Here is a 24,712-nt window from a genome sequence, read left to right as displayed (position 1 = left end):
TTGGAAAATCCAAGGTCACACAGTAGGTGCCTAAATAGCCATAAATAATGGAGCTCATGCTACTGGGGGCATTTCCACAGTCTGTGGCACAGCTGTCAGATGGGGAGCAGTTCCTCTATTAAACAAATCCATCTCTGTTTACGTATTTAGTTATATATTTATCCATCAACAGTCCAAAGCACCTTTGACCATTGTTCCATAGTCCAATGTCTGTGTTCTTGTGCATATTTTAGCCTTTTAGTCTTGTTCCCCTTTCTTAACAGAGGTATTCTTACTGCAACACATCCTTTAAGTCCTGATTTCAAGAGTGACCTTTGTACTGTTGATTTGATGGACAAAGACATCTGTGACTTTTACACAGCAGTGTGTGTGTCTATATATATATATATATATATATATATATATATATATATATATATAATATATGGAGCCTCCCTGTTTTATAGACCTCTTTCTCCCCATAAGTCACACTCAGTTTTTACATACAACCAGAGAAGTGTTTCTTCAATTGTGATGACACTTTGTATGGACATTCTGATTTGTCAGTTGCAGTACTCGGTACATTACCTACATCAGAATATTGTAAAACTTAATGTGGTAAAAGGCACCAAAAGCAACATGCCGCATGGGATTTACAGTTGCATTTTATCAGGAGAATATTGGCTTCATTCTTGGGTGTACAGCTGTGGCCAAAAGTTTTGCTTCGCCTAGAACTTTAGGATTGAGATATTAATTTAAAGAAAAGTAAAATGACTATATGAACATAATTTTGATAGGTTAGATTTCGAAATGTCACATTTTTCACGTACTGGTACATAGAAAGCGGTATGTAATTCAATATGTTTCATTTGACTATGAAGCAAAATTAGCTAATTCTATAGGGTAGTGCAAAACTTTTGGTCACAGCTATTCAGTACATGGATGATTTCCTATTCATAACAACAATAAAATAATGCTCTTCAACACAAGTTTTACATTTACTGCAATTGGTTGTACTGGTTAAAGGGCCAGGGGATACTCCTGGACCAATTTAATTTATTTAAGATACTTAAAATATAAACAAGAAAGCAGTGCAAGTTGCTTTTAGGTTGGGAATTGTTAATTTTGGGGGTACACAGAAAATGCAGAGTTGAAATAAATTTAGCTGATAGGCTGCTTCTCTAGAGAGTTTGTTCACCCCAGCAAGCTTTCAGTGTTGCTCCAAGACTGATAATCGCAGTGCAGTCAGGTATTCTGCTCCTGAAGGACAATTCTGTGCATTCATTGTTACCCTTTAGTTAAAGGGGTTTCCTTGCTGGCCAGTTGTGTGCTTGTGGGTTTTGTTTGTTTTATGATAAACAGGAGCAGTAAGTAATTGTTACCTGGCACGTGCTCAGCTTAGTTTATTTACCATTTAGATAAGGAGTCTGTTTTTACAATGGCTTCACAAGGCAATTTATAATACAATTTATATTTCTATAGTGCCCTTTGTTACGTTTTGAAAATAAGGGCTTATCTTCTCTTGGGGATTAATAATATAATTTGTACCGCTATGTCTGGCAATTAGATCCCGGATTCTAAATCTATCAAAATGTACCTGAGTCCAAGCGCAGGATAAGATGTTGACCATACCCCCAAGAGAGATCCACAGGAAACAGGAAGCAAGTTCACGCACTGTGCCACTTAATGTTTTAATATTAAAGTTTAATAATGAGCCGTGTGTCTTCCAGGAATCTCCCTGCCAAGCCTGCAGAAGAAGCTCAGAAGCACAGACAGCAGTACGAAGAGATGGTGGCCCAGGCCAAGAAACGAGGTTCATTCATTTCTTTTGATTATAAAAATGATATTTAAGAAACAAAACATGTGGCAGTTTATAGTTCGGTGGTTTTTAAATGTTTTTTGTTGAAGAAAAAATGGATGGATGGCAGCGGATCTCTGTTATTACACAGAAAATCCCTAGAAAGTAGATATATAAATAAAACAGTACATGGGCTGAATTGAGACACCAAATGTATTCCCATTGCAGCCTTTCTTCAAATTTAAACCAATGAAAACAAAAATAATAAATTAGACAGACTAGGCATGACCCGATCTTAAGTGATTATGCACTTGCTGTGATTGACAAAGCTACAGAAACTCAGTTATTTTGGAAAAATGAATAACTAGTATCCCATCTAGTCATGCAACACTAGTAGTAAAAAAAAAAAAGTAAAACTTTTTGGTCACTTTTTGTTCACTCTAGCGCCGGGTTGGAATAGCTATTTTTGTTTTATAAGGGTTGATTCTCAATTACAGAGATAAAGGAAGCACAGAAAAGGAAGAAACAACTGGAAGAAAGATGCAAACTGGAAGAAAGCATCGGAAATGCTGCTATGACCTGGAACCAGGAAATCCTACCAAACTGGGAAACAATGTAAGTTAGGTTACAGTGATTTGAATTCATTTCTCATTGATCACAGTTTATATCTTAAACTTCATATCCAAAAATACAAAATGTCAATATCATTTGAAGGGGGGGAAAAAATTGAATGGAAAAGAAAGTATGTTTAAACCAGCTAAATTCAGGTAATTACTTTCCTCATGTCCAGGTGTGCATTTGCTTTGCAACACTGTAATTTAACGGTGCAATTCACCTTGTCCTTGGATTTGAATGAATGCAAGATGCATTTCAGAGTGAGATTAGGTAAAAGCACTGAATTCAACTGATCAGGCTGCAAACCGTATCTGTATATTTTTTACTATGAGATTACTTAGTGGTTTGTCAACTGATGGGTTACAATATAGAGCAGGGGTGGCCAAACTTCCTGACACTACGAGCCGCATGCCGCGGTTTTCGCTACCTCCTGATATAGACACTGTGGAACTGCACATGGAAACTGAACATTATTTACATTGTGCTTCTGAAGGCTTGAATGTGTGTTTGAGAAAACAAGAGGTGTGTCAAAACTGTAATGGAAAAGCAGACATTCATGGCCTTTGGAATTACTGTGTTTGTATTGCTCACTTTCTCATTGGTTTTAATTGCACTTTTCTTTTCTACAATTGTGCTGAGCTGCCCAAACCAGCGAGGCTATGTTCTGTAATGATCATTTAAGTTTCCAGTGAACAAAAACGTATCCGAGTGCGGTGGGACCAGAGTCAGGGCGGATATGTAAAAAGTCGGATAAATGAATCCTGTTTTAAATACCATTATACACAGCTGTAACAATTACTATAATCACACAATATGTTAATGTTTTGAGATTCAGCTTTTATTAGGGCGCTCCCCTAAATCCCTTGTTTAGAAAGATACAGGGTATTAATGCTTGTGACAGAGTAGCCGCCTGCAGTGTGGATGCGTGCATTCGCTGCTGAGTGACAGGCAAGAGATCAAGACAGGTTGAAGTTGATAAGCCCCACAGGCGAATACGATTTATTTACAAATCAACACACTGAATGGCTCACGTGACACTACCAGCAATGGTATCGCATGGAGTACATACAACACAGCGTATGAAGACTTTGGTGGGATCTATAATCTTTGAACTAATCCTCTCTGTTCAATAATAAACAAACTCTGGCTACTCGCCCGGCTGTCAGCGGTTTCGACTTGCACACTCTCTCTCTCTCTCTCTCTCTCTCTCTCTCTCTCTCTCTCTCTCTCTCTCTCTCTCTCTCTCTGTCTCTCTCTCTCTCTCTCCAATTAAATATCTTAAATGAGATAAGGGGAAAAGAGATTTTGAAGCCATGCATTTGGTTGTAGGTCCTTGATCTGCTTTGGCAGTATATTAAGTAGTAGGAGGTAAACGTCTCTGCTTTACAGACCAGTTCTGCTTGGGTTAAACCAGGCTCCTCTTTGTTTGTTTCAGGTGTAATTCCCGTAAGGTGCGGGAGCTGTGGTGGCAGGGAGTTCCCCCCAGTGTCAGAGGGAAGGTGTGGAGCCTGGCAGTTGGCAATGAGTTAAACATCACCCACGGTATATCAGCTGGCAGTCTAGCAAAACGGGTTTAAATAAAGGCTTCCAGTTCAATTAACTGTTTCAGACTGAGTGAAATGGACAATGAATGGGGTTCCATATAAATCTTGAGTTAAGCGTGCAGGTGTTTTTAGTAGTATGATGTTTTTCAAAATAATTACAGAAGGAAAACTAGAGTACTCGGTGTGTGTGTGTGTGTGTGTGGTCCTCCAAGTAGTTTAATGTATGTTTTATATTAAGTTCCCAGCCCTATTACTGTGCTTTCTTTGTTTGTTTTTTTGAGCTAGAGTTAATTGATATGGTGCACAAAAGGACTGCGGGAGAGCGGAGTGTTTTCTAGGTCGGATAATATTGGCACTTAATAATGTAAATCAAGTATCACGTTGCAGTGTAAGGAGCGGTGTATTAATTACACACTCAGGCACAGACTCGGTATCCAGAGGCACATGATCCCAGATAAGTCACATCCTTACAATGCTCTACCCATCGATATATAAAGAAAAGCAGGACTCTTTCTTGGTGCCAGTATCAGAAGAGCTGGGGAACTGCTTCGTCCACATTTGGCTAATTTAGTCCTGCCCACTATAAACACAACACAGCCAGGTACCGCTTTACAAGAAGTCATAAATTACATTTGGTGTGAAAAGACAATTTCCTTGGAATGAGGATTAACTTGTAAGCCGTTACTTATATCCCTGTGCTAAATATTACTGTTAACAGAGGGTTCCTGTGCATGAAACTTGGTTATCATTTTCAGTGTTTTTGGGATAGACTAGGACCTAATACATGCTTCTAGGGTGGGTATGTCATTGGCAATGTGATTAAATAAAAAATACAGGCCATTTGGCATGTTACTTACCTGAAATGAATATGTTTAAAAAGTTCGAGGTGGTGGTAAGATGAATGACACACTGGATTAACACAAAAGAGGAATCCGTTTATTGAACAAGATCTGTCTCTTTATTTAATATGTCAGTGTGTGCGTAAAACGACACACTACAATGTGTATTATCTGGCTGTTAATAAAACCAGACAGATAACTTAATGAATACAACTTGTGCTGGATTGTTTTCTACATAATCCTGGGATGATTTGGTTTCTTGTTACAAAGATTACTACTTCCATGTCTCAGAATTGAAATTCAAACAGTCCGATTGACTCTGGGGAGCACCATGTGCTCAAAGTGTTCCTGTGGTAAAGGATATTTATTGGGGGGTATGTTCCCTGATGGCAGTGTTGCTTTGCATACTCTTGTGCCCCACCTCTCACTCTTAGAATTTTTGTGGTCATGTTTTCAGAACTCTATGATATCTGCCTGGCACGAGCAAGAGAAAAATGGAAATCCATGCCAACTGCTGGTCCAGAAACAGACAATGAAGGTACTATATTAATCAATGTTTATTTAATTGTATTCAATTGTAATACTGACGGGTGGAAATAAGACTCCTATTGCGTAGCAGAATCGCCTGTTCCAGGTTATACAAGCTTGATTAGCCACAGTGTATAGGTAACAAGCTCAAGTGTGCTTTATTAGACTCATAGTAAAACCTTGTACCCTTGTTTGTAGTCTACTTCACCAGAAACAAAACCTTTATTGGTTTTTCACTTTGTAACATCTCCTCCCTGCTTGAATCCTATTTCACATTAGCTGTAGCTCAGGGAAGCAAAACAAAAATGCAACCATGTGAAATAGTGTGGTTGAAACTTATTACCAGTTTTAGTTAGTGGCATTTTTTAGCATTTGTATGGCTAACAGTGTAGGCATCTGTTGTTGAATTTTATTTTCTGTATCAAGGGGAAAAAAAAAAGTGAAATCTCAACAAATTCATTCATAGCATCCCTAGTTTAGTGCAATACATGGCAAGTGAAGATTGCTTTTATAGTCGTGAACATTTCTGAGTTTTTGATCTGGTGCACGTGAGTTATAAAATGAAAAGTTTTAAATAAAATATATATATATATTTGTTTATTTTTAGACCCTGGAATATCCTTAGCAGACAGAGAAGCAAGTTTGGAACTTATAAAATTAGACATTTCACGAACATTTCCAAATCTCTGTATTTTCCAGAAGGTAGGCTGGTAAACTATTTTGTATTATTTATGAAAAAACTACACTTATATGTGCTTAAACATACAATTGTGGTAATCTGTTCTTTTTATATTCTTTATATCCTACTTCTTTGTTTAGTTTATCATTTTTTCTTAAGTCATGATGGTCTCTCTCATAGTGTAACCAGTGCAACAATTTTAACAAATTTAAGTTCTGAAAAAATAAAAAAGGGACTACTGGATAATAAATAAAATAAAGACATTTTTGCGTTTTTGTTTTAAAGGGAGGTCCTTACCATGACATGCTGCACAGCATACTGGGCGCTTACACCTGTTACAGACCTGACGTGGGCTATGTAAGCATTTTCTTTATTAAAAATATTGATGGTAAAATACAAATACAACTGTGTGCAGCATTTCACATTTTGTGTTTTATACAAGAAGACAATTGCTAGAAAATTGTGAGTGTCAAATTGTGTGTTTGTGTGTGTATAACAGACTTGTAATAGAGTCTGAGTCCTTGACTTGTTGTCTCGAGTCCATCCTTGAAAAAAACTCAAATCAATTTTCATTCAATTTCCAACTAGTGGGGGAACAGTTTACCTAACGGACGTTGTCTGATATTCCTCAGGAAAAATGCACAAATAAAAAATAAATACAAAAAAAAATGGTTTTAGATTTTTTTTTTTTTTTTTTTTTTCTAGCTAGATTATTTTATTTGCATGGCTTTTTCAACTTGTCTGTCACTATTTTCTTTATCTTTTGGAATTGGAATAATGTTTGAATGTACCTGAAGTTTATAGATAAGCTTCAAGTTCAAGTTTCTGGATGTTGTTTTTCACTTTTATAGAAGCCGTGATCTGGAAAATAGCCGGTGTAGTTTTAGAAGTGGTATGCGTACCAAAACTTGACTTGTGTAATGTCAGAAAGTGGCACACTGTCAGATTTTGGTACATGTGAAATCAATTGCAATCTGATAAGTGTTTTCCTATTGTCAAAAAGAGGTACATTTACCATTAATTATACATTATTTTTTTGCAAACTTAAACTGGATAGAGACAATCAATTTCAATCAATTTCTCCACCGTTTTTTTTACTATTATTGTGCACAGTTTCCTAGTAACTGTAATATGACTTGTGTAATAGAAAATAAAAAAGGACTAGTCGTTAATATCTCCGAGTCACAGAGCCTGAATGTTTGAGTCAGAGTCATGAAAAATGTGACTCGAGTCCTACAAGTCTGGTATGTAACAACAAGGTGAGAGACGTACTGAACATCACTAGCATTAAGGTAACTAATAACACAGTGTAACAAATTTTTTATTTTTTTTTTGGTTCCTGGGTAGTAAGTGTTATTTCCTAATTGCTTATGCCTCAAAAGTATAGAAAATGGCTATTATTCCCCACAAACTTTGCTTTTGTGACCAGGTGTCACAAAGACGGCCAGATTATTATTATTATTATTTATTTCTTAGCAGACGCCCTTATCCAGGGCGACTTACAATCGCAAGCAAATACAAATACATTCAAGTGTTACAATATAAGTCATACAATAAGAACAAGAAATACAATAATTCTCAAGTGTGACAAACCACAATTCAATAATACAGCAGATAATAGTGAAAGTTACATCAGGATATGATTAAGTAGTGATAGTTACATCAGGATATGATTAAGTACAAAATACTACAGATTAAACACTTGGGAGATTACAATATTCTGAGGTACAGGATTAAATGCAGTAAAATAGGGGGCAGATAAGAGCAAAATAAAGCATATTTAAATGAAGGGTGATAGTGTCCCAGGATACAACAGAGGAGTTCTACAGGTGCTGTTTGAAGAGGTGAGTCTTAAGGAGGCGCCGGAATGTGGTCAGGGACTGGGCAGTCCTGACATCTGTAGGAAGGTCGTTCCACCACTGCGGAGCAAGGGTGGAGAAGGAGCGGGCTCGGGAGGCAGGGGAGCGTAGCGGAGGTAGAGCCAGTCTTCTAGTGCAGGCGGAGCGGAGAGGTCGAGTGGGGGTGTAGGGAGAGATGAGGGTCTGGAGGTAGCTGGGTGCAGTCTGATCAAGGCATCTGTAGGCTAGTACAAGAGTCTTGAACTGGATGCGAGCGGTGATCGGGAGCCAGTGGAGCGAGCGGAGTAGTGGAGTAGCGTGGGCGAAGCGAGGTAGAGAGAACACCAGGCGAGCAGCAGAGTTCTGGATGAGCTGGAGCGGACGGGTGGCGGACGCAGGGAGGCCAGCCAGGAGGGAGTTGCAGTAGTCTAGGCGGGAGAGTACCAGGGCCTGGACCAGGAGCTGGGTAGCATAGTTGGTGAGGAAGGGTCGGATTCTTCGGATGTTGCTCAGGAAGAATCTGCAAGTGCGTGCCAGAGTGGAGATGTGCTGGGAATAAGAGAGGCAGGGGTCCAGGGTGACTCCAAGGTTTTTAGCTGAGGAAGAGGGAGAGAGTGTGGTAGATTCCAGAGGAACAGAGATAGAGAGATCAGAGGAGGGGGAGGAGGAGGGAAAGAAAAGGAGGTCAGATTTAGAGAGGTTGAGTTTGAGGTGATGCGAGTGCATCCAGGAGGAAATAGCAGACAGACAGGTAGAGATACGGGAGGAGATGGTGGAGTCAGAGGTGGGGAAGGAGAGGAAAATCTGAGCATCATCAGCATAGAAATGGTATGAGAAACCATAGGATGCGATGAGGGGGCCCAGGGAGCGGGTGTAGAGAGAGAACAGGAGAGGACCCAAGACTGACCCTTGGGGGACTCCAGTCAAGAGAGGGTGAGGTGTGGAGGTTGCTCCACGCCAGGTTACCTGGTAAGTGCGGTTGGAGAGGTAGGAGGAGAACCAGGCCAGAGCAGTGCCAGAGATCCCCAGGTCAGCAAGAGATGATAGTAGAATAGAGTGATCAACAGTGTCAAAGGCAGCAGAGAGGTCGAGGAGAATTAGGACAGAGGAGAGAGAGGCAGCTCGGGCACACTTAAGTGAGTTGGTGACAGAGAGAAGGGCGGTTTCAGTGGAGTGAGCAGAGCGGAAGCCAGATTGGAGAGGGTCAAGCAGAGAGTGGTTGGACAGGAAAGCAGAGAGCTGGCGGTGTACAGTCCGCTCGAGGGTTTTGGAGAGGAAGGGTAGGAGGGAGACAGGACGGTAGCTCTGGAGGGAGGTGGGGTCGAGGGTAGGTTTTTTGAGGAGGGGAGTGATAGAGGCTTTTTTGAAGGCAGAGGGGAAGATGCCAGAAAGTAGAGAGGTGTTGAGGAGGGAGGAGATGAAGGGGAGTAGAGCAGGAGCAGCAGCTTGAAAGAGGTGAGTGGGGAGGGGGTCCAAGGCACACGTGGTGGGTTTGTGACCCTGGAGCAGGGAGGAGAGGTCAGAGTCTGAGAGGGGCAAGAAGGTGGAGAGGGAGGGCGAGTTAGTAGGGGATGTAGTGGGTGTAGGGGTTGGAGCAGGAGGGGGTGCGGGGGAGGGAGAGGTGTTAAAGAGTTTGCGGATATCTTTTGCGGATATCGTTTGCGGCCAGAGTGGGTTGCGTCAGACCAGAAAGGATTTCAAACACAGACACGGTGGTTGTGATGAGCTGAGTGCAATGGCTGCACTCAGCGTTTATTTACAAATAAAAGGTTTTAAACAGTACACAAAACAGGACACGGCACTACACGCCAAAATAAATAGACATACAAAACGGACTAAACACTAAACAAACGGTGCACGGAGAGACAAACAAACACGGTGAGTACAAACACTTCTAGATATTATTTTTACTTTACTACTTTACGTTCTCCTTCTCTCTCACCCGTTCTCCACTCTCGAACACCCAACCCCCGAGTGACTAAACGTGCATCTATTTATACTGTTGTGCTGGGATTCAATTACTAATTAATTATTCACTTGAATCCCAGCACGTGAATTAATTCTGTGCAACCCCGTGCTCACATATTACATTTAACCAGCACGTGAAGTGATTTGTGCTCTCCTCGTGCCTAAATACAAATCTACTATTTAAATACACGTGAAACACAGACCCGTTTATATCCCGTGTACCAATCTATACACCGACATTTACACACGCAACATACAACACATAACACAAATGCACACAGGGGCGGGGCGCTTTGCCACACCAGGACAGTGATATTTTGAAATTTACCTATTTCCAATGAGAAAACGGGTAAATTTGTGTCTCTTCGTTTACATAAAGTCAGAAAAAAACAACATATTAATCCAAATTAACATGTATTTATACTAAAGTAATACAAAAATGACTACAAAAGATTTAGAAGCGAGTAGTTTACAGTTACAATTATACTGTAAATCACTTTCACGAATCAGCCCCCAAATGTAGTCTCCCATCATGTTCTCGTTATACTGTCCTTGGTAGCGGCGTTCAAAGTCCAGTATATCCTGGATGAAAGTGTGCAAGTCGCAGATCAGGGGAAGCGTCACCAACCTTTTTCCAGCTTCTTCACCCGTCAAGATGGGCTCTGCTTCTGCCACAATGTGACCAGTCTGTTCGAGGCAATTGGAATCGCCTGTAACCAGAATGAGTGGCGCCTCTTCATTGAAAGCTCATCCAGGAGCCTCAAAGCCGTGCTGCTCCATAATGGTAACAAGTACCCGTCTCTTCCCCTGGCTCACTCGGTGCACCTCAAAGAGGATTACAACAGCATCAAGACCTTGCTGGACGCCTTGAAGTATGATGAGTACGGCTGGGAGGTCATAGGAGACTTCAAAATGGTGGCATTCCTGATGGGTCTCCAAGGCAGTTTTACCAAGTTTCCCTGCTATCTTTGCCTTTGGGACAGCAGGGACACCAAGGTGCACTACCACAGGCGGGACTGGCCACAGCAGACAGAGTTCTCTTTGGGGAGGAACAACGTCAAGTGGGAGCCACTGGTGGACCCCCGGAAGGTGCTGATGCCACCACTGCACATCAAATTGGGCCTTATGAAACAATTTGTCAGAGCTCTAGATAAGGAGTCGGCAGCCTTCAAGTACCTTCAAGACTTCTTCCCTAAGCTGTCTGAGGCAAAGGTCAAAGCCGGTGTCTTCGTCGGACCACAGATAAAGAAGATCCTGGAGTGCAATGAATTCCCCAAGAAGCTCACTAGTAAGGAGAAAGCGGCTTGGAACAGCTTTGTCGCAGTGGTTCGAGGCTTCCTGGGCAATCACAAGGCTGAAAACTATGTGGAGCTGGTTGAGACTGGTGAAGAACTACGGTACAATGGGCTGTAGGATGTCCCTCAAAGTCCATATCCTTGATGCTCATCTTGATAAATTCAAGGAGAACATGGGAGTGTACTCGGAGGAGCAAGGCAAGCGCTTCCACCAGGATATACTGGACTTTGAACGCCGCTACCAAGGACAGTATAACGAGAACATGATGGGAGACTACATTTGGGGGCTGATTTGTGAAAGTGATTTACAGTATAATCGTAAATCTCAAAAACTACTCGCTTCTAAATCTTTTGTAGTCATTTTTGTATTATTTTATTATAAATACATGTTAATTTGGATTCATATATTGTTTTTTTCTGACTTTATGTGAACGAAAAGAGACAAATTCGCCCGTTTTCTCATTGGAAATAGGTAAATTTCAAAATATCACTGTCCTGGTCACAAAAGCAAAGTTTGTGGGGAATAATAGCCATTTTCTATACTTTTGAGGCATAAGCAATTAGGAAATAACACTTACTACCCAGGAACAAAAACTGTGTTACATAGTGAAATGATTCCGCTCAATTGAAACTTTCTTTTTGTAACTGTTACCTATCTAGGTGCAGGGAATGTCCTTCATTGCGGCCGTGCTGATCCTTAACCTGGATACTGCTGATGCCTTCATCGCTTTTGCCAACCTTTTGAATAAACCTTGCCAGATGGCATTCTTTCGAGTGGACCATAGCCTTGTGAGTATTTGGGTTTATTTCAATATATTCCTCTGTGTGTGATCAAGACATTTAATTAGAAGTTTTCAGATGTATTCTATTGCACAAGGACAGGCTGAACGGATTAATTCACAACTCCTCCAGATAGCTCAAATCCTTTTTTTGTTTTATTTTTCAGATGTTGACATATTTTGCAGCTTTTGAGGTGTTTTTTGAAGAAAATCTACCAAAGTTATTTGAACATTTTAAGAAAAACAATTTAACTCCAGATATTTACTTAATTGACTGGTAAGTAAATATGTGTGTTCTTATTTCTTAAAGTTTTGATTATTTAATCATATGGAACAAAAGTATATAGTGTTATATTCAGAGTATCCCATTTAACGAGGGGCTTCAAGTAGTTTCCTAAAGGGAAAAGCAACCATTGTAAACTAGAGGGAGGTTATAGCCATCAAAAGAAGATTAGGCCAGCCTCAGCCAAAGCTCTATTAGAAGATGAGGCCAGCCTCAGGCAAAGCTCTATTAGAAGATGTGGCCAGCCTCAGTCAAAGCTCTATTAGAAGATGAAGCCAGCCTCAGCCAAAGCTCTATTAGAAGATGAGGCCAGCCTCAGTCAAAGCTCTATTAGAAGATGAGGGCCAGCCTCAGCCAAAGCTCTATTAGAAGATGAGGCCAGCCTCAGGCAAAGCTCTATTAGAAGATGTGGCCAGCCTCAGTCAATGCGCTATTAGATGTGGCCAGCCTCAGTCAAAGCTCTGTTAGAAGATGAAGCCAGCCTCAGCCAAAGCTCTATTAGAAGATGTGGCCAGCCTCAGTCAATGCGCTATTAGATGTGGCCAGCCTCAGTCAAAGCTCTGTTAGAAGATGAAGCCAGCCTCAGCCAAAGTTCTATTAGAAGATGTGGCCAGCCTCAGTCAAAGTTCTATTAGAAGATGAAGCCAGCCTCAGCCAAAGCTCTATTCGAAGATGTGGCCAGCCTCAGCCAAAGCTCTGTTAGAAGATGAAGCCAGCCTCAGTCAAAGTTCTATTAGAAGATGAAGCCAGCCTCAGCCAAAGCTCTATTCGAAGATGTGGCCAGCCTCAGCCAAAGCTCTGTTAGAAGATGAAGCCAGCCTCAGTCAAAGTTCTATTAGAAGATGAAGCCAGCCTCAGCCAAAGTTCTATTAGAAGATGTGGCCAGCCTCAGTCAATGCGCTATTAGATGATGTGGCCAGCCTCAGTAAAAGCTCTATTAGAAGATGGGGCCAGCCTCAGTCATGTTGCTTCAGTAGAGTGTTGTATAATAGTGTTAATAGTAGCCAAACAGGAGAAACTGGCACTGCAGATATTTTTTGAAGCAACAAATAACTTTGACGTTTAAAGACATTACTTTAACCTTTTTAAGAAAGGAAACAAATGCAGAACTGCAATTGTTTTGTTACTTTGTTTTAAGAATGTTTGTACAGTAATAGCTGCTGCAGTAAAACACATTATTACCCCATACTGGGGGTTGCATGTCCCCAGAGACTGGGAAAATGGGTTCAACTCTGACTAAAAATAACATCTGCAATTGTTGTTCAGCACAAAGTAACATGGACATCTCTTGCACATGTTGTTACTGACACCTTGTGGTTGTTTGACTTGCTTACTGTCAGAAGCTTTGGTTGTACAGTTTGACAAGATAATGTCTTCTGTAAGAATTAGAGATGTGGTTTATAACCTTTACCATACATATAGGCTGCATCAACTGTACAAGGAGGATGTGGATAAGATGAGTGGATAAGATCCAAGACAGAGTTGAGGATTTTATGCTTGTGATTGCACTTGGTCTTTCCTTGATTGAAGGTCCTGGTTTTAACAAGGTCAATGCTCCCACCGCTATCACAGGGTAACAAGATTTGGAATCCTAATAATGAAAGTGAATCATAGAGAGATTCCACTTGTCATCCAATAATGTTTAAGTTGTTGGAAATTCAGATTCCATGGCACCAGATGCTAATTTCTCAACTCTGTTTTGTACAGGATTTTCACCCTGTACAGTAAGTCATTACCCCTGGACCTTGCCTGCCGTGTCTGGGATGTGTTTTGCAGAGATGGAGATGAGTTTCTATTTCACACAGCCCTGGGCATCTTGAAGCTTTATGAGGACATTTTGACCAAAATGGACTTCATCCACAATGCCCAGTTCCTGACGAAACTACCAGAGGACATCCCTGCTGAGGAACTGTTCACAGCCATCGCTGCTATCCAGATGCAAAGCAGAAACAAGAAATGGGCTCAGGTGCTTTGAGAATATTTATTGGTACACAGAGCACGTACAGTAGATGCACAATGTGATCGCGCGCCAGTAGCCTTTTCTTTTACAGTTCTGTGGTTAATGTTTACCTAACTGGCCCAGTGCCAGTATATGATATTTTAATCAGGAAATCAGGAAATGTACCCTTCCTCTGTAAAAACTATATCTCCCTTGTACAAGCTGCTTTGAGTACAAGTATTTATTTTCCTTTGTGATACTTAAACCATTCTTAATCTGGAATGTTCCCCAGTATTTAAGCACCCATCCCCATAAGGCAATGCTTACGTATTTATAAATGTATGTATGTATGTGTGTATATATATATATATATATATATATATATATATATATATATATATATATATATATATATATATATATATATATATAATTAATTATATGTGTGTGTGTGTGTAATTTTTTTTTTTTTTTTTTTTATTCCCTCAGGTACTTTTGGCATTGCAGAAAGACAACCGAGAACAGGAGCGTGGAAGTCCTGTACTAAAACGCTGAGCCACACAGACATTTTCTGTGCTACGCACGCTAGCAAAACAAGGAGAAAGGGCAGGCCCTGCACCCAAGTGTATACATTGCAAACTGTGAAGAACCTCCGTCACAGAGCTTGTTTCCTAGTCTTCACACTGGAGGTGACCTTAACCTGAACTTGTGCAAATTCTATGAAGGACTAAAGCCTTAGAAATCATATCCAGCATTTTAACCCAGTGCAGATATCTTCGGTACAATGGAAAAAGTTTTTATTCTTAAAAATCCCCACATATTAGCCACAGATGTCCTTGTCCTTTGGGTATTTTGTTACAGGTTTGGTTTCTGCATTGCTCAAGTACTAGTTTGTTTTCCATACAGTAATCGACTGAAAACTGGCTGTACAGTGGCCTGGCTTGTGTATTAAATTAACTTGAATGTATTTTACACCAGTCCAATTTGATCCTGGAAATGCGTGCGTTTTTGAAGTCTTAAACTAAACCCCAAAGTGGTAAACTGAATAATAACTACGAAAGAGGTTATTTCAGAAACATAAAATGCTTTAAAACTGTATTTGCTGGATCGCTCTTTGCACTTTTCAGTCTGCTACCGGTAATTATGCTTTTGTTGTGATTTTGATATCTAAAAACAATTTCATTCTTCTCATATGCTGAATATTTTATTATTTACTGTGGTTCTGGTCATTTGGAATATTGTACATTTTGTTCTGTAAAATATCGTTTTGTATATGGTATGGTTTGTGTAGAGTTTCTGCTAATTTAAATGAGATTACAATATTTATCTGCTTATGTGGCAGCACCTACTGATGAAGGAGTGCTGTTTTGTTACTGATGTAAAGTGCAATAGACTGGCAGAGAGGGTCAGTAGGTATATATGTATTGAAAATGGTTATGACCCAGTACACCCATCCGACAGTATAATCACACTTCATTAGAAAGCACTGCTTTAAATACTGTAGCCCTCAGATATTTCAATCACTGGAATCGGGAAAGATAATTGTAAAGTTCCCCTGGCATTCATAAACACAACTGAGAATTATTACATTCCACAGGCTGATTGATCTTCAAAGAAAGTCTTCAGTCAGTTTATCCGACAAACAGTAGCTTTTACTAGTTTAAACGGGGGACCGGTTAAGAACATTTGTGTTATGTCAATAGTATCTGTTGACTATCTGCACTACAGCAACCTCATAGAGGGTATGCTTTTGTTTGTTTGTGGCTTTGTGGCTCATTACAAACAGGATATAAAAGCACCCTGTGTATCACGTAAGCTAATGTTCTGTTACTCATTCAGGCCCATGGTATAGTACTCTACAGATTCATTTGCAGTTTAATGTTCAGCTCTGAGATAGGTTATAACTCGTTTTGAAGGATATTTTCTACAAGCAATGCTGGTTAAAACCAGACCCACTGAAACATGTTTTTCGGCTTAATGTGTGTTCATAGTTCTCATTCCACAATGTGTGTTTCTTTTTCTTTTGGCGTGTGTCATCATCCCGTCCTGCCCCCCACCCCTGTATTTATGTAAACATATGACACTGTTTTTAATGTAGTTATAAATTACTGCACTCCATGTTCCTGCATACATTTAGAAAATACTGCAATGATGCGTTTTGCAGTTTCTTTACTTCTATTTTGTCCGCACTCTGTGTCACTGAGTTTTTGATATTCAGTGGGTTTGTTGGGTACTGAAAGTATATGGTTTAAATTGATGGCAAGTGATTCTTGTGCACATATTGGCTTAAATCTGATACCACTGTGTATTTATTATTTACGTATTAGATCAGAGGTTTTTTTTTAAGATTGTCATCTCCTGTTTTTAATGTGTGGGGTCATTGTTTGAAATATTAACCAGTGCAGAATCAAGAGTAAATGGTTCAAGACAATAAATACAGTTCCCTATATACAGCCCGGGTTTAGTTTGAGGACATGTTTCAAGACAACCGTGATCCTGAAATATGCTCTTAATGCCTTTTCAAGAAAACCCAGTTGTATGTATTGGTATTTGTAATAAAAACACCACGCCATGTCTCTGTGTTATTTTAACTGTTTTTATTGTGTTTTATGATGTTTAAATGAAGCATTCATTCCACATTTAAAAAGGTTACTTTCTGGCAAATGCTTTCAGGCACAGGAGCAAAATATGGATCATGTTGGTTCATCTTTTTATTGTATATTATGTGCAATTAGTTATATATATATATCTGTATATATCTATATATATCTATATATATCTATATATATCTATATATATATATATCTATATCTATATATATATATATATCTATATATATATATATCTTTGTGTCAATGCAAATCTCAGCCTGAAGCAACAATCTTTTACAGGCTTATATTTGAAGTTGGCAAATTAATTTTTAATTTAATCATGATTTAATCTGCTGGTCTTATTTTTGATAAGCAAGTCAGCTAAATAATGTTTGAAATGGCAGGGTTGAACGATGCAGTACAATAAATATAAGTAGTTTATTTGATCTGTGAAAAAATTGTAATATTTATATGGCTTGAAAAAAAATAAATCAATACCAAATATCCAAGGGACCTATTTCAGTTCACAAGAAAGTGGTAGAAAATCAAGAGACTGGAAATCTGTCTTGAAATGTAAATATTGTTTTATTAAATAAAGCTCTGTAACTGATTCATTGGTATTGTGTCTGGCTGTTTTAATAATGTTTAAACTGCTTTAACAAGCATTGTGGTTTACAGTATACTCCACTGATGTCTGTTAACCACATTGTTTTGTAGATCTGCTCTACTCAGGAAACGGTAACACTTGAACACCCAATGCAGCCCTCGTTCCACCTTATCAGGTTGTTTTAGTGATGATGATAAAGTAGGTATTAATGTGTCTGGTGATCAATACATTAAAAAAATTAATATAGTTTTTGTTTTGTGTTACCAGGTTGTTTTAGTGATGATGATAAAGTAGGTATTAAAGCGTCTCTTTTTTTTTTTTTAAATGGCACTGAAAACAATACTTATTTTTTACCATACTGGGCTAAAACTTAAATCCTACTTTTCCATTTTTAAATTTCTTTCTGCTTGTGATTTTGTCAAATTTGTTTGCTTTTTGTTTTTTATTCTATATATTATTAAATTGACTCATGGATAAAGGTCTGAGATTTTCAGTAGGTGATTTAAATACCAGGCAATCAAGATGAGGTTCACCATTTATATTTCATCTCGTACCAAAAATGTAGTTCAATGGATTCCATTACACCGTGCAGCTGCAGATACGTTTGTAGAGTTGGAACAAAGACCAGGAGTGGAAGGGACAACTGTGGTCACCCCTGGTCAATACAAAGAAAAAATATTCAAGTATGAGAAAAGTACTTGTAGCAAACTACAACAAAGGAAATAGCTACAGAACAGTATCAAAGAAATATGGAATACCAAAATCCACAATCAGCAATGATCAAGAAGTACCACAGAACAAATTCAATGAAACACTTGAAAGAAGCGGACGTCCAAAGAAAATTATGGGTACAGCAGGTAGAATCATCAGAGCAGCTAAAAAAAACAAGATTAACAGCCAAGAAAGATTTAGAAGCATCAGGCATAATATTGCACAAAAGAACAGTATAAAGAAAGGCACCTGACCACAGAAGAGTTGTATGCATGTAGATCTCGCTGCAAACCACTTTTAAAACAAATGAATAAAACAAATCGTCTAAAATTTGACAAGAAACATGAATAGGAATCTGAAGCATTCTTCAACAAAATTCTCTGGTCCAATGAGACTAGAATAGAACTGAAGAAAATGAGAAAATCTTGTATCTACAATTAAACATGGAGGTGGTTTGATCATTGTGAGGCTGCTTTAGCAGTTCAGGGACTGGAGACATTCATGTGATTTGAAGATAACCATGTATCAAAATGTTCTACACCATCTGCTCGTAGTCTGATTAGCAGACGATTTGTCTTACAACATGACCAAAGCATACGACGAAGTCAACTCTGGAATTCTTGAAGAAAACGAAGATAAGTTTCTGGAATGGCATTCGCAAGATAGAATGGGCCCAGATTTCACCAGCAAGATGTGAGATACTGGTTAATAATTATCATAAATCTCTGAAAGCCATAATAAAAGCAAAAACAGGACACACAAAATACTAAAGCAGGCGTGCCAATACTTTGGTCACAAACAGATACTTTAATGAAAGTCTGTTTGTATTTTGATAAAGTTTATTTGTTAAATTACTAGAAATGGTGTATTTTGTTTTTTGTTTCATTAAAGGGGGTACAAGTTTACAAAATGCTCGTCCTTAATCTGTTACCTTTAATTGTGGTATAATAAGCATAGGGTGCCAATACTTTTGTCTTCGACTATCTACTGAACTGATCCAATCAATTTTCAGGCTTTCAGAATTTCCAAATCATCAGTGGTAGTGATCTATGATATATTTCAGTTTCAGAAGAAAACTACACTATAGCTCTGGCCAAAAGTTTGGCATCACCCTATAGAATCAATTCATTTTGCTTCATGAAGTCAAATGAAACCTGCTGAATAATGTTATGTTAACATATTGAATTACAAACCGCTTGGTAGTGTTCCATACATGAAAAACTGAAAAATGTGACAGGAAATACTGTACTACTATTATGGCTGTCGGTAGACTTTTGCAATCTCATTGTGTAGTTTCTTTGACTACATGATGATCAGATCTAAATTATGTTCATATAGTTTTTAGTTTATTTTATTATATCTCAAATCTAAAATTCTAGATGATGCTAAACTTTTATTCATCTAGAGAGGAAGTTTTAGCGAAAATCACAAGATATTTTAAGATCTGAAGAGATCAAGATACAAAATGCGTGACTTTGTATTTTGTCTGCTTTGCATAACAGAATTTCTCATTTTTACTATACTGGCCCTTTAATTTAAAACATTAGCAAAATAGGAGAATGGGAGATTTTTTATTAAGAAACTAGATATCTTTATAGTCTGTTTAAAGTCATACATAAATAAATGTCCTGGACTGTTGGATTTTTTTGATATCAGTAAGTACGTTTAATGAACACCAGACTATAACAAACAAAGTGTGTCAATAAGCCACATTGATACAAACGGAAATGTATTGGTCATAGTTAAAAATAAATAAACACATTTTAAGAGTGGCAACCACATTACTAAGCGGCAGTAACCTATATGGTATCTACCCATCAATCTATTTTAAGAGACCTAGATGCACACGATCACTTAGCATATCACTTCCTGTCCGATACCCATATCATTGTATTTTGAATGTATGTTTTAGATTCCACGCTGTTGCTTGGTGTTTTTTCCTCATGACCTCAGCTTCTGGGTGTGAAAAACGTAATGGAAACATCTTACTTTGTGAAGCCCCCCACCACTGCCTGACCCTATAAGTGGTGGACTGGGCTTAGGAGAACTCAGATCTCCGAAGTGCAGAAGAGCCTCTTGAGAACAAGTCCAGTCTGAATTAACTCCACCGATGAAGATGAAGTCTATATTTCTGGTCATCGCAGCTCTTCTATTCACAGCTCTGTTCTCACAGACACTGGGCCAGTGTAAGAGGTTTTTTTTGTTTTTTTTTAAAATGTGTGTGCGTGTATATATATATATATATATATATATATATATATATATATATATATATATATATATATAATGTTTTAATTTATTTATTGTATGCAGGTTCCTGTTGTCATCAAGGGCAGAAAGCCGTCTTTACATCGTGTTTATTCTTCCATTCTTGATTAAGATATAAAATGAATGTTGGGTGACTCAAAACCAGTGAGTACACATCAACCAAATAGATAGTCTCCTTTAAAAATGAGTCATGTAGATGTTTGGAGTCACCAGAATCTTAATTCAGAACACTTACTTTCTCCAACAGGTTTTTTTTTTTCTCTGATAATATAAGACTTTCATATTTTTATGTTTAACCCTGTCAGCTCTTGCAAACTACTTGTTGTTGTAATTCTATAGCAGTGTTACTTTGTTTCCAGTGGGTGTCAACCGGCCAACCGAATGCTGTCTTTCCCACTCTGCAAGACCAATTCCTAAAAAATATTTACGTCACTATGTGGAAACTCGATCAGACTGTTCCAAACCTGGATTAATGTGAGTATAGCGCAAGCATGCTGTCTTAGTGAAAGCAAGAATTGGGACTGGCAGTTTAGAAGACAGGGTAGGCTATGTAAGGTTTTTATGGTTCGGTCACAAAAGGGAAATTTGCATACATAAACATATATATATATACACACACACACATACTATATATATATACACACACACATACATACTCTATATAGTATGTGTGTGTGTGTGTCACACACACACATACATATATACTGTATGAGGTTCGGAGATTCACAGACATTTATTTGAATTAGTATTTTTTCAAACAATATAATGAACACTGTAAATATCGCAATGTAGGGTTGTTATTATCAGCACCATTTCACCACCATGCTTATCACAAAGTTATGTTTGTATTTTAGCATGTTTTGAGATATATATATATATATATATATATATATATATATATATATATATATATATATATATATATATATATATAAGATAGATAGATAGATTGACATGTTTTGACCCTATTAACATGATCACTGTTTGCACAGCAAAGATGACTTAAAAGAGTGTGCTGCACAGCATGCTTGATTAACATAAGAATACATATATGAATACCAGAAGAGCCAACAGACAGGGATTCAAATGTATTTTTTTTTTCTTCACATTTTCAAAAAATGACCTCTTAATCTTTATTTTTCTTTCAGATTTGTCTTGAAAAGAGGTGCAAAGGTTTGTGTTAACCCAGAGGATAAATGGGTTAAGGATCGCGTTAGATTCCTTTATGAACAATTTATGAATAATATGATATGAAGACACAAGAGAAGAAATTAAAGGGCATATTATCAAACCTTTTTTTGCAGTCTTTTAAAATGTGTAATACATCTTAAGTATTGTAAGACATTTCTTATGCTCTCTCTTCTTGATTGTGTAACGTATGTGGAATCTTCTTCAAAATTCCTTTTCCTTTTGTTTTACTGTTATTCTGTATGTCCGGCAGCACCTTGAACTGAAAGAGCAGCCTGACTCTTAAAGACATCAAAAAAAGAAAGAGAATCGCACTCAGCACCACTCCGATGATTACAAACATCATAAAAATGATAAGGGGCATTTAAAAAAAAAAATCATTTTGAGCCACTTACTCTTTAATATAAATTATAAAACTGTGTTTATAAATAGTATCCTAGCTTACTGGATACAATACCAAGATTGCCATTTAAGACCAGTGTGTCTCAAAACAGGGCTTCAACATTTTTGCAAATACTGTAAAGGCATGATTTAAAACTATCCTTCAATGAAAGGCTTGCCGCTGAAGAGAATTGAAAAGTCAATATCATGGACACATTCTTTGCTTCTATATTTGCTTAATGCCTTTACCTGGATACCAATTGTCCATGTACAATAAAAATATGTTAAGCATTTTATTTTTGTGTTGGTGTTTGATTATAAAAATCCAGAGGATGGATTAAAGGTACGTTCTTTTGTGATAATTCAATGCTGTATTTAAGTAACCATTACAATTTTTCATTAGATAAATCTTTATTACTGTACTTCGGGTATATAATTTACAAAATCACATTTGGGTACCTGCATTCATTAAATCAATTATTACTTTTTTTTTTTTTTTTCGTTGATTTCTGGGCTTTAATTTTTTTTTTTTTTTTGGTCAAGTCAAAAAATGTAAGAAGTCACAAAGCAGAAACTGAACTTAAATGGTAGTGCTATTTCTCCAGGGTACATGACAGGAGCTGGTAGTCCATGTGCCATTCTTCAGATACATTGTCTAGCAAAACCTGTGATAATAGGCAGAGCTGACTATCAGGAATTAACCAACAACCTGGCAATAAAACACAGTATTAAAGTATTGATACAAAAATATGCTTGTTTGGTTGTGGAACCAAAGTACAGTTTCATGGTTTATAATAGTGTTTATTATTTTTTAAATCTGTACGGTCTGCTATAATGCAACATACTGTAATAATTAAAGAAACATTAGAAAGCTGTAATGTGCTGCTTTATTATTACATCGTACCCTTCTGCTTGATATTAACTGGACTGTGATATTAACTAAAGTGATATTATCACATGAGCGTGTTCCCACTGACTCATCATATTCTCTAAAGAGCATTTCTCTGTGGTGGTAATAGGGTCACTTCATGATAATGGGTACAAAAAGTGGGACAAGACCAACAAAAAATAAATTTCAGAAACAATCTACATAGTGTCTACTTTCTGTAGTTAACAGTTAAGAGATAGTTTCCTTCCGCATTTTAACATCAGAGCTGGTTGAACAATGTGATCACATACATTATATATACAGTATATATATATATATATGCAACATGGACAGACAAAATGCCAAATTTGAAATAGAAATAGTTGTTTCTAAAAGTGTAATTGTTTTATAATAAACATGGATTAAACTAATTATTTTAATTTTGATCAAGGGCAGGAAAAGAAAACTATCAGCTACATTATAATACATATTTGAAAAGTACTGGGACCTGAATAACGTCAATTATACGAAAAACTGATGTCAGTTTGAAAAATGTGCAGTAGGAGTTAGAACATTGAGTGCCTGCGTGTCCTGCGGTGTCCTGGGACACTGCCGTCAGTGTCCTGTACTGCGATAAACTCTCTGTATTAATTATTATTATTGCTGTTATGATTATTATTATTCATTACGTATATAATTATTTGGGGTGGTATGCCTATATTGTCAGACTTTAACATGATAATTATAATTTCCTTCTGAGTGGCGAAAGTGGTTTGTACTACTGTGCTGAGACACTGCTGTGAGTGTCCTGCATAGGATGCTGTTATACTGCGTGAGTGGCCTGCGGTGTCCTAGGGCACTGCCGTACAGGTTGTTCTCAGTGTGCTGATTTTACTTGAAGATTGTATCTTAGCAACATGTACATGTGATGCTTGCATTACATTAGGAATCCAGTCAGAGCAACCTGAAATTGGACCAATAAGATGCTGTGGCAATGTGCCCCACCCCTGTGTGTATTTTTGTGTTTTATGTTGTATGTAGTGTGTAAATGTTGGTGTATTGTAGTTGCTGCACTGAATATAAATAGGTGTGTGTAGCACAAGTTATTTACAATGTATAATTGTAATTGGGGATTGCACTTCACTTCACGTGTATTTAAAGTACTTAATAATATGTGAGCACGGAGTTTTCACAGATAAGTTCACGTGCTGGGATTCAAGTGAATAATTAATTGGTAATTGAATCCAAGCACAATTGTATGTATAGATGCACATCTCATTCACTCAGGGTTGAGTGTTTGGTGAGTGGAGAACGGGTGTGGAGAAGGAGAAAATAGAGCGTAAAGTAAATTAAATATAAGTTGCTGTGACTCACCGTGTTTGTTTGTTCGTCCTGTTTGTTTAGTGTTAATCCGTTTTGTTTGTCTGTTTATTTGGCCTCAGGTGCCGTGTCCTGTTTTCTGTTTAAACCTTTTATTTTTCAATAAACCTACTGAGTGCAGCCATTGCGCTTCAGTTTCAACCCGAGTACTGCCTGTCTGTGTGTTTCTTTCTGGCCTGACGTCACCCCTGCAGCCAGTCTGTTCACACGTTGTGTTGGAGTGGGACAACAGCGCCTCCAGGACTCAGGCCAGAAAGAGTACTGCGGAGGGAAAAAAGGGGGCAATGGCAGATAATGCCATCAGGCTGCACGACTGGATCCTGGACAGTGCTGGGCTGGAGGCCCAGTCTATTCCCATAGCCATCCAGGTCCTGTGGCTGATGGACAGGGAGCGATGGGAGGCATATGAGAGAGAACACACCCCAAACACCTTGGAGGAATTTGTGGAGTTGGTCCTCAGCTACCTGGAGGCAGCTATAAACAGAACAGCAGCCCTGGTAGCAGGGTCTCCAGCACAAGAGGGAGAAGCACCGCTGTCTCCAGAGCGAGAGGGTGAGCCGCATCTGTCCCCTGCCAGTGAGGGAGAACCGCACCAGCCCCTGGCAAGTGAGAGAGAGCTGCACCAGTCCCCTGC

The 24,712-nt window shown here is 38.3% G+C and overlaps 2 protein-coding genes across 5 annotated transcripts in view; both read left to right on the top strand.

Annotated features, from left to right (window-relative positions):
- Nucleotides 1-17,287, top strand: part of LOC117409402 (TBC1 domain family member 14-like) — a 52,851-nt gene extending 35,564 nt beyond the window's left edge. For all 4 annotated transcript variants that reach the window (XM_034015395.3, XM_059005215.1, XM_034015396.3 and 1 more), the window contains 10 exons: nt 1,710-1,792; nt 2,275-2,392; nt 3,828-3,934; nt 5,233-5,313; nt 5,911-6,005; nt 6,268-6,339; nt 11,744-11,872; nt 12,030-12,139; nt 13,853-14,111; nt 14,574-17,287. In XM_034015395.3, the coding sequence (XP_033871286.2) occupies nt 1,710-1,792; nt 2,275-2,392; nt 3,828-3,934; nt 5,233-5,313; nt 5,911-6,005; nt 6,268-6,339; nt 11,744-11,872; nt 12,030-12,139; nt 13,853-14,111; nt 14,574-14,639 (1,120 nt within the window). In that variant the 3' untranslated portion in view covers nt 14,640-17,287. The remainder of the gene's footprint in view (nt 1-1,709; nt 1,793-2,274; nt 2,393-3,827; nt 3,935-5,232; nt 5,314-5,910; nt 6,006-6,267; nt 6,340-11,743; nt 11,873-12,029; nt 12,140-13,852; nt 14,112-14,573) is intronic.
- Nucleotides 17,288-19,903: 2,616 nt separating this feature from the next.
- On the top strand, nt 19,904-22,123 carry LOC131705361 (C-C motif chemokine 3-like). The gene is made up of 3 exons (XM_059007792.1): nt 19,904-20,179; nt 20,621-20,735; nt 21,410-22,123. Exons 1-3 carry the CDS (start codon nt 20,104-20,106, stop codon nt 21,513-21,515), a joined length of 297 nt encoding a protein of 98 aa, XP_058863775.1. The 5' UTR covers nt 19,904-20,103; the 3' UTR covers nt 21,516-22,123.
- Nucleotides 22,124-24,712: the final 2,589 nt, after the last annotated feature.

Source organism: Acipenser ruthenus, chromosome 2, assembly GCF_902713425.1.
Source record: "Acipenser ruthenus chromosome 2, fAciRut3.2 maternal haplotype, whole genome shotgun sequence".
In the NCBI taxonomy this organism is placed as follows: Eukaryota; Metazoa; Chordata; class Actinopteri; order Acipenseriformes; family Acipenseridae; genus Acipenser; species Acipenser ruthenus.
The sequence above is the reverse complement of the archived record's forward strand: the minus strand, read 5'-3'. Positions and strand labels throughout refer to the sequence as shown.